We start from the raw sequence: 12,406 nt of genomic DNA, 5'->3' as shown, positions 1-12,406 counted from the left end.
TGAGAGGAGAAGAGCTACAGCCTGGGGTGGGGAACAGGAGGAGTGCATCTAGTCACCTCCCACTCACTTGGCTGTCATGCCAAGTGTCCTGTTGGGTACTGATGCATTCCACCGGTGCTCTAGGAATGGAGGCTACAGGTGGGGAGAAGATACAGTCTTTGTCTTCAAAAGTCTATAGTCCGTGGAGATTGCTGACAAATAAATATGCAGTTAGTGTCATGGGACAGATGTAAGACTGGAGGGCACATAGGACCTGTGTGAATAACTTGGAGGGGAGTCAGGAAGGGACTGTTCCCCACTGGCCCGCAGGTACATGGAAAGCACCCAGCATCATGAATCTATCACAGTACACCAACAATGACAGCAGATATGGCTTCACCCGCGTCACACGGGCTTCAAATATAAGTGTGACGAAACTGGGTGTTTGGGGACAACGCAGCGGAAAGGGAATGCCCATGCTCCGCTATAGGAGCATAAGTTGCCATTAACCACGTCTTTGTTTTCCGTGTTCCGACATGTTGACACGGGGCCTTGCTGACCATGGAGAGACAGCCCCTCCCCGAGATTAGTAAACCAGAGCCCACACACCCCACCACCGCCTCTACAGGTTCTCACACTCTGGCCCACCCCTGGCCTCCCCGCCTCCCGGCCACCTGGGGCTGCCCTGTGTGTCCCTTGAGACTTCCTTGAGACTTCCATGACTCCTGTTTCTAGAAAACCATGAGTGGGACAAGCTTCTTCCTGCCTGAAGGTCATTTCCTCCATCTGTGCGTCCAACCACAGTGCACAGCCACAAAGCATGGGCTCCCTTAAAGCGTGCATGCCTCTTGGAGGGCAGCAGGCCAAGCCTCAGCTCCCAGAAGCAGCTCTGGTAGCTAAACGATGAGGCTCACACCTGGGAAGCAGCTGGGGTGGGTCCCATTCTTATTAACTGGTCACATTCATGGCAGGTATTCTATGATGGTGGGAAATTGGGAGCAGCCTGGTGCAGGGGAAGGCACTTGGGGGAGCCCTGCAGCCCCCATCTAAGCGTGTCTCCCTAATGGACAAGCTGAGACATGATGGGGCCAAGGCCACAGGAATGGCTCCCTCTCTCCCCGCCAGCCTGGGGCGGTGATGCGCAGCAAGGGGACCTCGGAGGTAAAGTCCGGCTCCTCCATGGCGGTCACTCAGGGACACAGGCACAAAGCCACTTAGCTGTCTGAAGTTCGTGGCTTTCAGGAGCCTCTGGTAGTGCTTTCAGAAAGACCTTCAGGGGTTAATTACATTAAAAGTGTTATCTTCCTGACTTTTTTTTTTTTTCCATCTCATCTATCACCTTGCCTTGTCTCCTGTTTTAAGATTCTTCCCTTTAAAGCCACCATCAGCGCAGCACAAACCACTTACTCAACGTTCACCCAGCATTCATTCAGCTCCCTTATAAACCTAACCCTGCAGCTCTTACACATGGCATCTGCTTATTCGTTTGGGAAATACATCTTCCGTCCCAGTGCTGAAGATGCTCTCCGGGCCATGGAGATCCAGGATGGAACAAACCAATGATGCTGGCCCTCCTGGAGCACACATTCCACAGAGGGATACCGGCCGTGACTCATCCCCACTCCCCATGCTTCCACCCCAGAAAGGATGTCCTTCACCTGGGACGTTCCTGATGTTTCAGGACTTTTCTTCTGGAAATGGCTGCCATCTACCGGGTATCTCTAAGTTGACAGAGAGCAGGAACAAGGTCTTAATCTTCACATCCATCATCACGCCAAGGATGATTATCAGCTGAATGAAGGAAGGGCATGTCTTTCCTCAGAAACACAACCAGTGTGGCCAAAGCAGGCACTGGACATGCTTCAGTGAGTGATGGGGACGTTTTCTCGGGGGACTTCCTGGCAGAGGACTTTGTAAATATTCACAGAGCCCCCACATGTAGCCCTGCAGTGGACCTGGTACCACCAAGGACAGGGGTGGGTGCAGTCATGGGGCTGTCCTCAGTGGGGATGAGAGTTCTCAGTGGGATGTCCATCCAGTCAGGGAGGTCAGAGAAGGCTTCCCTGGGACCAAGACTTCAAGAAGAAGCCCCGTTCCGTGTGGAGGGGGGGACAGTTACTGATGTTGCCCAGAACAGTGGCCATGTAGAGACCCAGATGGGTAGACCAAGGTGCCTCTGGCCACTTCCTGCTGTCAGTAGCCTGGCTGAGACCCTGCCCCAGCTCTCCGTGTGGGTGCCCGGGCTGGAACTGGGGGGCAGGGGAGGGCCGAGGGTGCCCACCCAGCTGCTAACTCCAGCAAAGGGCTCACGTGCACGGGCATTATGCTACACACAGACCCAGTGGACCACCCGGGCCAGACCCCCATGGCACAGCAGTCCTCCCTTGTTCAGAGCTTCCTGAAAAACACTTTTCTTTTGAAGTTAAAAACCCCAGGCTCAACTGTAACCAACCAGGGGAGGGAAAGACAGACTTTAAAAACTCCATGCTTTTTATTAAGTTTTAACAAACTTAAACTTCAGACTTAAACTTCAGAAAAACTTCAACAAAATGCCTGTTCTCTTGAGGATGATAAAGTGACCCCTTATCGGGTACGTGATGATGTGCAACTCTTCCCCCCACGTTTCTACCAGAAAAACCTCTCTGGATGTTTAGCATTACAAACTCTTTCCAATAAGATTCCAAAAGTAAGTAACTGTGCCGTTTTGTGTGTCTGGGTCCCCATTAGCTCGGAAAGTGCTATTTTGACTCTTTCTTTTCTTCACAAGAATTGGCTAATTACCATCTGCTTTTAATTGCACAAAGGTGACAAATGGGAAAACCATCAAAATCCTGAAGTGCCCCTGCACCGCCAATGCTTAAAATCCTCTCCTGCCCCCCTTGACCACACTCGATTCCACAGCTCTGGGTTGAGTCCTCACTCCACCACCACGGGGCGCCCCACTGTGCCCCCTGTATATCCCGTGTGTGCCCGCGGGAGGCCAGCCCCACCTGCGCGGCAGCCGTACGGGGTTGGCAGGGACCGCGCTCACAGGGATGCTTCCGCATCCACTCCACCTGCTTACACCCGCGGAAGCTCCCACGTGGAAGGTTCCACCCGTGCATAAATGCTGGCCTCCATGGAAACCTGACTTTCATGGTGCCAGGCTCGTATCCCACGATTTTCTTTTTTTTTTTTTTTTTTTTTTTAAAGATTTTATTTATTTATTTGACAGTCAGATCACAAGTAGATAGAGAGGCAGGCAGAAAGAGAGGAGGAGGCAGGCTCCCTGCTGAGCAGAAAGCCCGATGCGGGGCTCGATCCCAGGACGCTGGGATCATGACCTGAGCCGAAGGCAGAGGCTTTAACCCACTGAGCCACCCAGGCGCCCCACGATTTTCTTTTTTTAAAGAAGTTTACAGACTACAGTTTTCATTCTTCGTAGGGCATGAGCCTGAGGTTTCCGTTGACCGCCCTGGGTGTTCACATGAGATTGTTTTTCCTTCACTCTTTGGTGGCTCTTGGATTGTTAACGCGTCCGTGTCTTGCGTGCGGGCTTGGAGAGTGGCTCTGTGCCGTATTTGTAGATACTGTAACTCTGGGGCATCTGTGTTCTTGGGCGAGGTGAAGAAAACATGGGGCAGGCATGAAATACTGAATTTCTGTGAAACTATTCCAAAGCTGCATTTGGAAAATTCGTAATTTACCCTCATATCCAGCCAGTGAGAAAAACACCTTGGACCCAAAAATCATCTTCTTAAAAAAAGTGATCTCAAAGCAATGCAATAGAAATATACCATGATATACATTATATATGGGGCAATTTTAAATTTACTAGTAGCCACATTAAAACAAGCAATATGCAAAATTAACTTTGACAATGTATTTTCTTTCTTTCTTTCTTTCTTTCTTTAATTTAAGAGAGAGAGAAAGAGAGAACAGGCAGGGGGAGCAGCAGGCAGGGAAAGAACCAGATTCCCTACTGAGCTGAGAGACCGATCTGGGGCTCGATCCCAGGACCCTGGGATCATGACTTGAGTCGAAGACAGACGCTTAACCATCTGAGCCACCCAGGCACCCCAATAATGTATCTTCTTTAGTTCCTTTTTGTGTTTGAAATAGCATCTAGGGCGCTTAAGGGGCTCCATTTGTGAAGCGTCTGCCTTCAGCTCAGGTTGCGATCCCAGGGTCCTGGGTGGGAGCCTGCCATTGGGCTTCCCGCTCAGCGGGGAGTCTGCTTCCCCCTCTCCCTCTGCCTGCTCATGCTCTCTCTCACTCTTTCTCTCAAATAAATAAATAAAATCTTTAAAAAAAAAATAGCATCTCGGGGCGCCTGGGTGGCTCAGTGGGTTAAAGCCTCTGCCTTCCGCTCAGGTCATGATCCCAGGGTCCTGGAATCAAGCCATGAATCGGGCTCTCTGCTCAGCAGGGAGCCTGCTTCTCCCCTCTCTCTCTCTCTGCCTGCCTCTCTGCCTACTCGTGATCTCTGTCAAATAGGTAAATAAAATCTTAAAAAAAAAAAAAGCATCTCAAGTAACCAGTATACAAAAGTGTTGAGATATTTGGTGTACTCTCACAGTCAGTTTTTGAACTCCAGCGTGAATTCTAGAACACTCGACAGTTGGAACCACCCACAAAGTAGCTCCGAGAGCCAGGAGTGGTGCTGAGAGAGAACTTGAAGTGGCCAGAGCCAGCTTCCCAGGAAGCACGTAGAGCATACTCCCATTTCCGAGATTAATCTGAATTGTGCGGTCTGAGCATGTTTGCCATATTTTCCAAAACTCCAACAAATGAAAAACAGGGGTCCCAGATCTTTATTTGGCAGAAGGCCCAAATTCTGGGGCATCCAGGGAAATGCATTGGGGATTTTCCTGCCAAATAAAAAGAAAGTTGATTGTTTGCAGTATGGAGGAATGCCTGGCAGCTTAGCATTAGGAAAACGTCTCTTTCATCTGCTCCAGGGGGAGGAGCCCATCATCTCTCCAGGGCTCCATCCAATGCCTGCCCTCCTCTGCTATGCTCCAAGCTCTCTAGCCTCCTTGGCAGCCCTCAGAGGAAATGTGTCTCCTCCCCCACCTCAGTCCAGTCCCTTCCAGGCATTTTATCTGTTGTACCTCATCTCCAAGTACCTCCTCTCCAAGACTGCTGCTCCATGGAGCTGGTCACTGCCGCTCACTCCTGCCCAGGCTTCTCCAGGAGGAGAAGACCCTCAGGTCCTGGTCCCTCGACCTCTGACCTGGCCCCTCCTGGCCCCCAGCCCCTGTCCAGGTTCACCTTCCTTTTTGCTCACCTGGATCACTGAACCGATCTCCTTACTGGTCCCTCTCCAATCCTCACTTCTCCCCAGTTTGCCCCCCACACTGCTGCCAGGCTGAGTTGCAAAATATAGACCCACTCAGGTCACTTCTTTCAGTTTCCAGACACTTCTGGGCCCCTCCCTGTTGTCTACACAGTAGATTTTCAGCCCTCTCTATAAGGAGAACTTCAGTTCTCCTCAATGGGGTGTTACCAAGAGCCCCAGGCTGTAGAACAGGTAAAGCGTGAGCTGCTCTGGGGGCAGAGGGGCAGAGGAGGGGCAGGGACAGAGGCCTCTGGGCTGCAAAGCTGCCCACCTGGCCTGGGACCCACGGCAGCTGCCACAATCCTGGAGTGGGAAGCTCTGCTCCCAGCCAGACATGGAGGTCCTCATGGAAACCAGGCGCGGCCACAGTCTTGGTGTCATCACCTGGGATCCCGACTGCCCCTAACTTTCGTACCAACAGCGCCTTGCGTGGAACCCTCCAGACCGACAACCCAGATGAACTCATCTTCTGAACTGGGTCTCTCTCCTCTAGGGATTCTGTTAAAGTCACTAACCACTTGTCACATCTGCCCCAGATGTGTTTCTTCTGGCAACGTGTTGGGCAAGGGTTCCAGATGACCTTCTAACCCTGTGCCACGATCAAGTTAACACTGTGCCCTTCATTCAGTCAGCAACGGGGGGGGGGGGGGGGCGGTGGCGAGCCATCTCCAGCTCCACGAGGAATTCTGAGAACCCCCTGGGGGAAGCAAGAGGCCAAGAGCCCACAAGTGGGAATTTGACTCCTTGGGTTCTTGGCCTGGCTTTGTGCCAAACTTGGGTCTTTCCATTCATCCCTACACTGCTACAGTCTTACTCCTCTTGGAATAATCATAAAGATAATTCTAATATTTATCAGGCAGCAACCACATGCCAGGCACTGCTGTAAGCATTTTTCATGGATTAACTCATTTTTGCTTTACAGAACAAAGCACAGTGTTTACTGGACGGAACTCCCCTTTCCCAGTGATATTTGGAGCTGAAATCCACGGACGATCTCCAGCAGGGATGAAGAAGCCAGAACTTGAGCAGCGAAGCATCCAGTCGAGGGGACTCTGCGGGTTGCTGGCAGGGCTCCTGGCCCTTGGATGCCTGTGCTCCGTCCCCCATAACCCTGTTCTGCAGTGACAGGAAGCGGCTGGTACTGGCTGCAGCCCGATTTCCAGGCAGAAAAGTTTCTAGGTGTTTTCCAAAGCTTTAACTAGAGCTAGGACACTCGGGTGTCAGCATGACTCAGTTCATACCTAAATAGCTCTTAATTTAAATTATTCCATTTCAGATGGAATTTGATTTTTTTTTTAAGTCACCTCTTAGTAAAAATTCACATCACAAAGGCATTTTTCTGGCGATGATATAAGTAGCACCAACAGAAATCTTGGGTTTCTGTTCCCATCCAAATGTGCTGATGGGTCCCTCTGAGGCTGCACTGTGGGTACATGGCCAGGTCTCAGATTTGTCTTAAGGACATGTTATCAATTCCTACCAGGCCTGCCTGGGAGGATTGGTGCAAAGTTGGTAACTCACAGGGTCCTGCTTAGTCCTCTCCTGTAAGGAGTGACCATATTTGGAGAATATTGCCCAGAACTTTTCCCCACTGTACCCCAGACAAAGGAGCATAGCCAAGACCCACAGCACAGGATGAATATGGAATTACCCTAATTCCATTCTTTTCTTAAGCTGGGAAATCTGCAGAAACTTCTGTAAGCCCATATATTCATTTAAGTCTCACAATTCTTAACTGAGGCCTCTCAGGACATCAACATAACATTTACTACTGCACTGAAGTGCAAAGCCCTTAGGGACAACTTTATCTCACCCTCAGGACAGCTCCTCTCCTCCATTCCCCTTTTCCAGAATGCCAGAGACCACACAGGTGGAGAGTGGCCAAAGACACTCAGACTCACCTTTCCAGGATCAGATACAGTGCTTTTCCCTGGACCTTAGGGAACCTCACCAAGGAAAAATAAGCTCTCTCTCTTCCCAGATGACATGTTACTTTATATGGAAAACCCAAAAGACTCCACCCCCAAAGTACTAGAACTCATACAGCAATTCAGTAATGTGGCAGGATAAAAGTCAATGCACAGAAATCAGTGCTTTCTTATACACTAACAATGAAAATACAGAAAGGGAAATTAGAGAATCAATTCCATTTACTTTAGCACCAAGAACCATAAGATACCTGGGAATAAACCTAACCAATGAGGTAAAGGATCTATACACGAGGAACTACAGAACATTCATGAAAGAAACTGAAGAAGACACAAAAAGATGGAAAACCATTCCATGCTCATGGATCGAAGAATGAACATTGTTAAAATGTCTATACTGCCCAGAGTAATCTAAACTTTCAATGCACCCCAATCGAAATTCCACCAGCATTTTTCGAAGTGCTGGAACAATCCTAAAATTTGTGTGGAACCAGAAAAGACCCGAATCACTAAGGAAATGTTGAAAAAGAAAAACAAAAGTGGGGGCATCACGTTGCATGATTTCAAGCTATATTACAAAGCTGTGATCACCAAGACAGTATGGTACTGGCACGAAAACAGACACACAGACCAGTGGAACAGAGTAGAGTCCAGATATAGACCCACAACTTGACAGAGCAGGAAAAAATATACAGTGGGAAAAAGACAGTCTCTTCAATAAATGGTGCTGGAAAAATTGGACAGCTTTGTATGAAACTCAACCATTCTCTTACACCGTACGCAAAGATAACCTCGAAATGGATAAAAGACCTCAACATGAGGCAGGGATCTATAAAAATCCTAGAGGAGAACATGGGCAGTAACCTCAACATCAGCCACAGTGCCTTCTTTCGAGACACGTCTACAAAGGCAAAGGAAACAAAAGTGAAAATGAGCTTGTGGGACTTCATCAAGATCAAAACTTCTTCATAGCAAAGGAAACAGTCAACAAAACAAAGAGGCAACCCATGGAATGAGAGAAGATATTTGCAAATGACACTACAGACAAAGGGTTGATATCCAAGATCTGTAACGAACTCCTCAAACTCAGCACCCAAAAACCAGATAATCACGTCAAAAATGGGCAGAAGACATGAACAGACACTTCTCCAAAGAAGACATACAAATGGCTAACAGACAGAAGAAAAAATGTTCATCATCATTAGCTATAAGAAAGATTCAAATCAAAACCACATTGAGATGCCACCTTATACCAGTTAGAATGGCCAAAATTAACAGGACAGGAAACAACAAGTGTTGAAGAGGATATGTAGAAAAGGGAACTCTCTTACACTGTTGGTGGGAATGCAAGCTGGTACAGCCACTTTGGAAAATAGTGTGGAGATTCCTCAAAAAATTAAAAATAGAGCTTCCCTATGACCTGCAATAGCACTACTGGGTATTTACCCCAAAGATACAGATGCAGTGAAAAGGAGAGCCATCTGTACCCCAATGTTCATAGTAGCTGTTAGGGTCCGTAATCAAAGGAGCGAGACTGATACAAAGCGAAGGTCAAGCAAAGCTTTATTTCACACCAAGCATCGAGAATCAAACTGACCGGTCAGGGCCGTCTCTTGCAAAGAGGCGACCCCTCCCAGCCTCACAGACTAACTTTTATAGAGGTAGTTTAGCCGGGCTATACACAGGTGGCCAATGAGATTGCAATACACAGAAAAAACTGCACAGTCATGCTAAGTCTGCCACACACAGAAAAAAAAAAAAAAAATGCTAGGTAACACACGGGTGGCCAATTGAATTTCAATTTACCCTAGTAGATATATGCGCGGCCAAATATGCGCGCCCAACTGATTGGATGTCTTCACCTGGCCTGACCCGCCCTTGTATCTAGGCTTTGCAAGTAAGTTCCTCTGGGAGGGGCAGGGTCAATCTAAGTTTACTACATAGGGTCAATCTAAGTTCACTACATAAACACAAAATGACTCCCTCTGGCCAACCAGGCCCTTACAGTAGCAATGGCCACAATCGCCAAACTGTGGAAAGATCCAAGATGCCCTTCAATGAATGAATGGATAAAGAAGATATGGTCCATATATACTATGGATTATTATGCCTCCATCAGAAAGGATGAATACCCAACTTTTGTATCAACATGGACAGGAATGGAGGAGATTATGATGAGTAAATTAGTCAATTATATGGTTTCACTTACTTGTGGAGCATAAGGAATAACACGGAGGACATGGGGAGATGGAGAGGAGAAGGGAGTTGGGGTAAATCGGAGCAGGAGATGAACCATGAGAGACTGTGGACTCTGAAAAACAATCTGAGGGTTTTGGAGGGGGGGGGTAGGAGGTTGGGTGAGCCTGGTGGTGGGTGTAATGGAGGGCACATATTGCATGGAGCACTGTGTATGGTGCATAAACAATGGATCTTGGAACACTGAAAAAGTAAAATAAAATTTTTTTTAAAACAACAAGGAAAAATAATCTCGCAAAACTGGAGAAAAGGGACTAAAAACAATGGATGTGGGTTCAGCGGTAATTTGCTGATGCTATTTCAGAAGTGTGCACACAACATTCATATTTTGACAAAAGCAGTAATTGCTACACTAGGCAAAAAATAGACTAGTCTTTTTCCTGTTCTAAAGTTTTTTTTTTTAAAAGTAAATAAAACATACTGGGGCTTGCTAACTTAAACCGGCAAAAAGGTGGGGAAGTGTGTGAATGTGCTCCAGCCTCCGCTCACTTTGAATACAGGGCACCACGACCATCCCCCGAGTTCCGTTCTGGAATGACCCCTTCACCAGAGTTCTTTTAAAATCCTGCTACTTGAAGGTATACAAATGCGAGGTCAGTCCCTGCCTGAAATACTGGGAGCTCCTAGCGCCCCCTCAGCTTTTGGGCCCCCGATTCCTGCAGTCCCCTCCCCCTAGCCAGGCAGGTGCCGGAAGGCCAGTGGTAGAGGAGCATTGTGAAGTGGGCAGAGCGTCACAGGCGCGGACCCGGGGTCGGGGGTCGGGGGTCGTAGGGCGGGGGTCGGGGGTGGGGGGAGGCCCCAGCTCCGCAGAGCCCGGGACCCTCGCTCACACGCCGGGCACGAGCATGGAGGGCTTGGGCCGCTTCTCCCCGCGCTGCGTCCTGGCCACGGGCGGGAAGCGCACGTCGGCTGCACGGCTGCGTGGGCCCGGAGCTGGGACTGAGCCGTGCTTGGGCTCGGGGGCCACCACCCCGGGCGAGGTGAACGAGGTCGCGGCGCCCTGGCCCTACCCGCGCTGCGCGCCCATCGCGGGGCCTCGCCAGCGCAGGTGCTCCCACTCGCCAAGGGAAAGCCGCAGCCTGACCGAGGTGGCCACGAGGCCCCCAGACCGCTCCAGGAGGCCCAAGCCCCGAGGCCGGCACCTAGAGGACGCCTGGGGCGAGCCAGGGCCCAAGCCTCAGCCCGGAGGCGGCGCGCACAGCCCAGCCTGGCGGCGGCCGCCCCACCAGCACAGCCCTCCGGCCCAGGGAGACTCGCCCTCGCCTTACCCCGAGGGAGCATACACCCCCCTGAGCGGGATCTTCGGGGTGGAGAAGGCGCAGAGTGGAGACCAGTGGGCGGTGCCGTTGTGCAGGGGTCCAGGTCATTGGTCCCTGTCCTCGGCTCCCTCAGAGAAGTCTTCCGTGCCATCTCAAGAATTCAGGGCGCAGTCGGCATGCGTGTGCGCCCATAAGAGGGACAGCAGTGATCTGCTGGAGTCGTTAGCCAGCCAACTCTCCCAGCCTTCAGTGTCCAGCAAAGAGATTCAGAGCCCGCACGCCCAGATGCTCAAGAGCAAGCTGGAGGAGGCGGTCATGTCCTCCAGGGACCAGAAGATCGTGGCCCTAGTGCTGACCCGGCTCCAGAAGGCCCAGAGGATGCGGGAGCTGCAGCAGCAGGCGGCGGTGGCCTGGGAGGAGCTGAAGCGCTCAGACCAGAAGGTGCAGATAACCTTGGAGAGGGAGCGCAAGCTACTTCTGCAGGAGAGCCAGGAGCAGTGGCGGCAAAAGGAGCAGCGTGTCCGACGGCGGGACGGCAAAGCCAGGAGCGCTCCCGGGTCTGCCGAGCATGCGTGCAGGGCGCTGCGAGAGAAACCCGAGCGAGCCCGGGCGGTGGCCGAGCCAGAGCGTGCGCCCCGGAGGAGGACCCGAGAGCTGCTCTTGCAGGAGCCGGAGAGGATGGTGCAGGGCCTGCGAGAGCAGGACTGCCCACAGCCGCAGGAGAAGCTGGAGCAGAGCTCTCACCGGAAGAGCCTGCCCACCGTGGAGCCCCAGAAAAAGGTCCAGGAGACCAACCTCAGTTCCCTCGTCAACTACCAGGCCCGGAAGGTCCTGCTGGACTGCCAGGCCAAGGCTGAGGAGCTCCTGAGGAAGCTGTCCCTGGAGCAGAGCTCCCAGCGGCCCCACGAGATCCCGCAGGGCCTGCTGCACGAGCGCCCGAGGGAGCTGAGGGACAGGGCGCAGAAGCCGGAGGAGCGGCTGCAGCAGGTGCGGCGGCGCGCGCAGGCTGTGGAGGAGCAGACGCGCGCGCACAAGCGGCTGCTGGCGGAGCTGGCTGAGCAGAAGGGGCAGCAGGCCAGGAGCAACGTCCAGAGGGACATCAGGGACAAGGTGCAGCACATCCACGAGCTCAGCGTCCTGCGAGAGAAGAACCATCACATCCTGAAGCTGAAAGCCGAGAAGGAGGAGAAGTGCCACATCGCCGGCATCAAGGAGGCCATCCGGAAAAAGGAGCAGAGGATGGAGCAGATCTCCCGGGAAAAAGACGCCACCTTCGAGGAGTTCCAGAAGATCTCCAGGGCCTCCAGAAGAGACCACGCCCGCGCGCTGGCCAGCAGCTTCCTGAACCGGAGGGCGCGTGAGACCCAGCGCGGGGCTGGGACACCGGGCTGCTGAGAGCCGGGCACCAGGGACCCACACAGGGGTGAGGGAGACGGGGGCAATGGATGCCCTCTATAATCTGATTATAACTGAACACTGATTTGAAAAAGTATATAAAATAGCTGCACGTTCCTCTCATGAACAAGTTCATTGATTCATGCGGGGAGCTGAGAGGGTTGGGGATAAAAATTTGGGAGTTTTAAGAAAATGACTTGTGATCAAAGTTTCGATTTAAATAGAAAATATTAGCTCTTCAGTAACCTTGGGAGCACACATCAGACCCA

The 12,406-nt window shown here is 51.3% G+C and overlaps 1 protein-coding gene across 1 annotated transcript; it reads left to right on the top strand.

Moving 5' to 3' along the window:
• Window positions 1-10,328: 10,328 nt before the first annotated feature.
• LOC111150706 (coiled-coil domain containing 185) lies at window positions 10,329-12,137 on the top strand. The gene has a single exon (XM_022508248.1). It carries the CDS (start codon window positions 10,329-10,331, stop codon window positions 12,135-12,137), a length of 1,809 nt encoding a protein of 602 aa, XP_022363956.1.
• The last annotated feature ends 269 nt before the right edge of the window (window positions 12,138-12,406 follow it).

The sequence above is a fragment of the Enhydra lutris genome, unplaced genomic scaffold (assembly GCF_002288905.1).
Source record: "Enhydra lutris kenyoni isolate GAN:26980312 unplaced genomic scaffold, ASM228890v2 scaffoldscaffold24, whole genome shotgun sequence".
Classification (NCBI taxonomy): Eukaryota; Metazoa; Chordata; class Mammalia; order Carnivora; family Mustelidae; genus Enhydra; species Enhydra lutris.
Note: the sequence above shows the minus strand (reverse complement) of the source record. Positions and strands in the feature narration are given on the sequence as shown.

Bases quoted from the DNA above. Each gene is read 5' to 3' on its own strand.
- LOC111150706 (XM_022508248.1), top strand. From the start codon at position 10,329: ATGGAGGGCTTGGGCCGCTTCTCCCCGCGCTGCGTCCTGGCCACGGGC.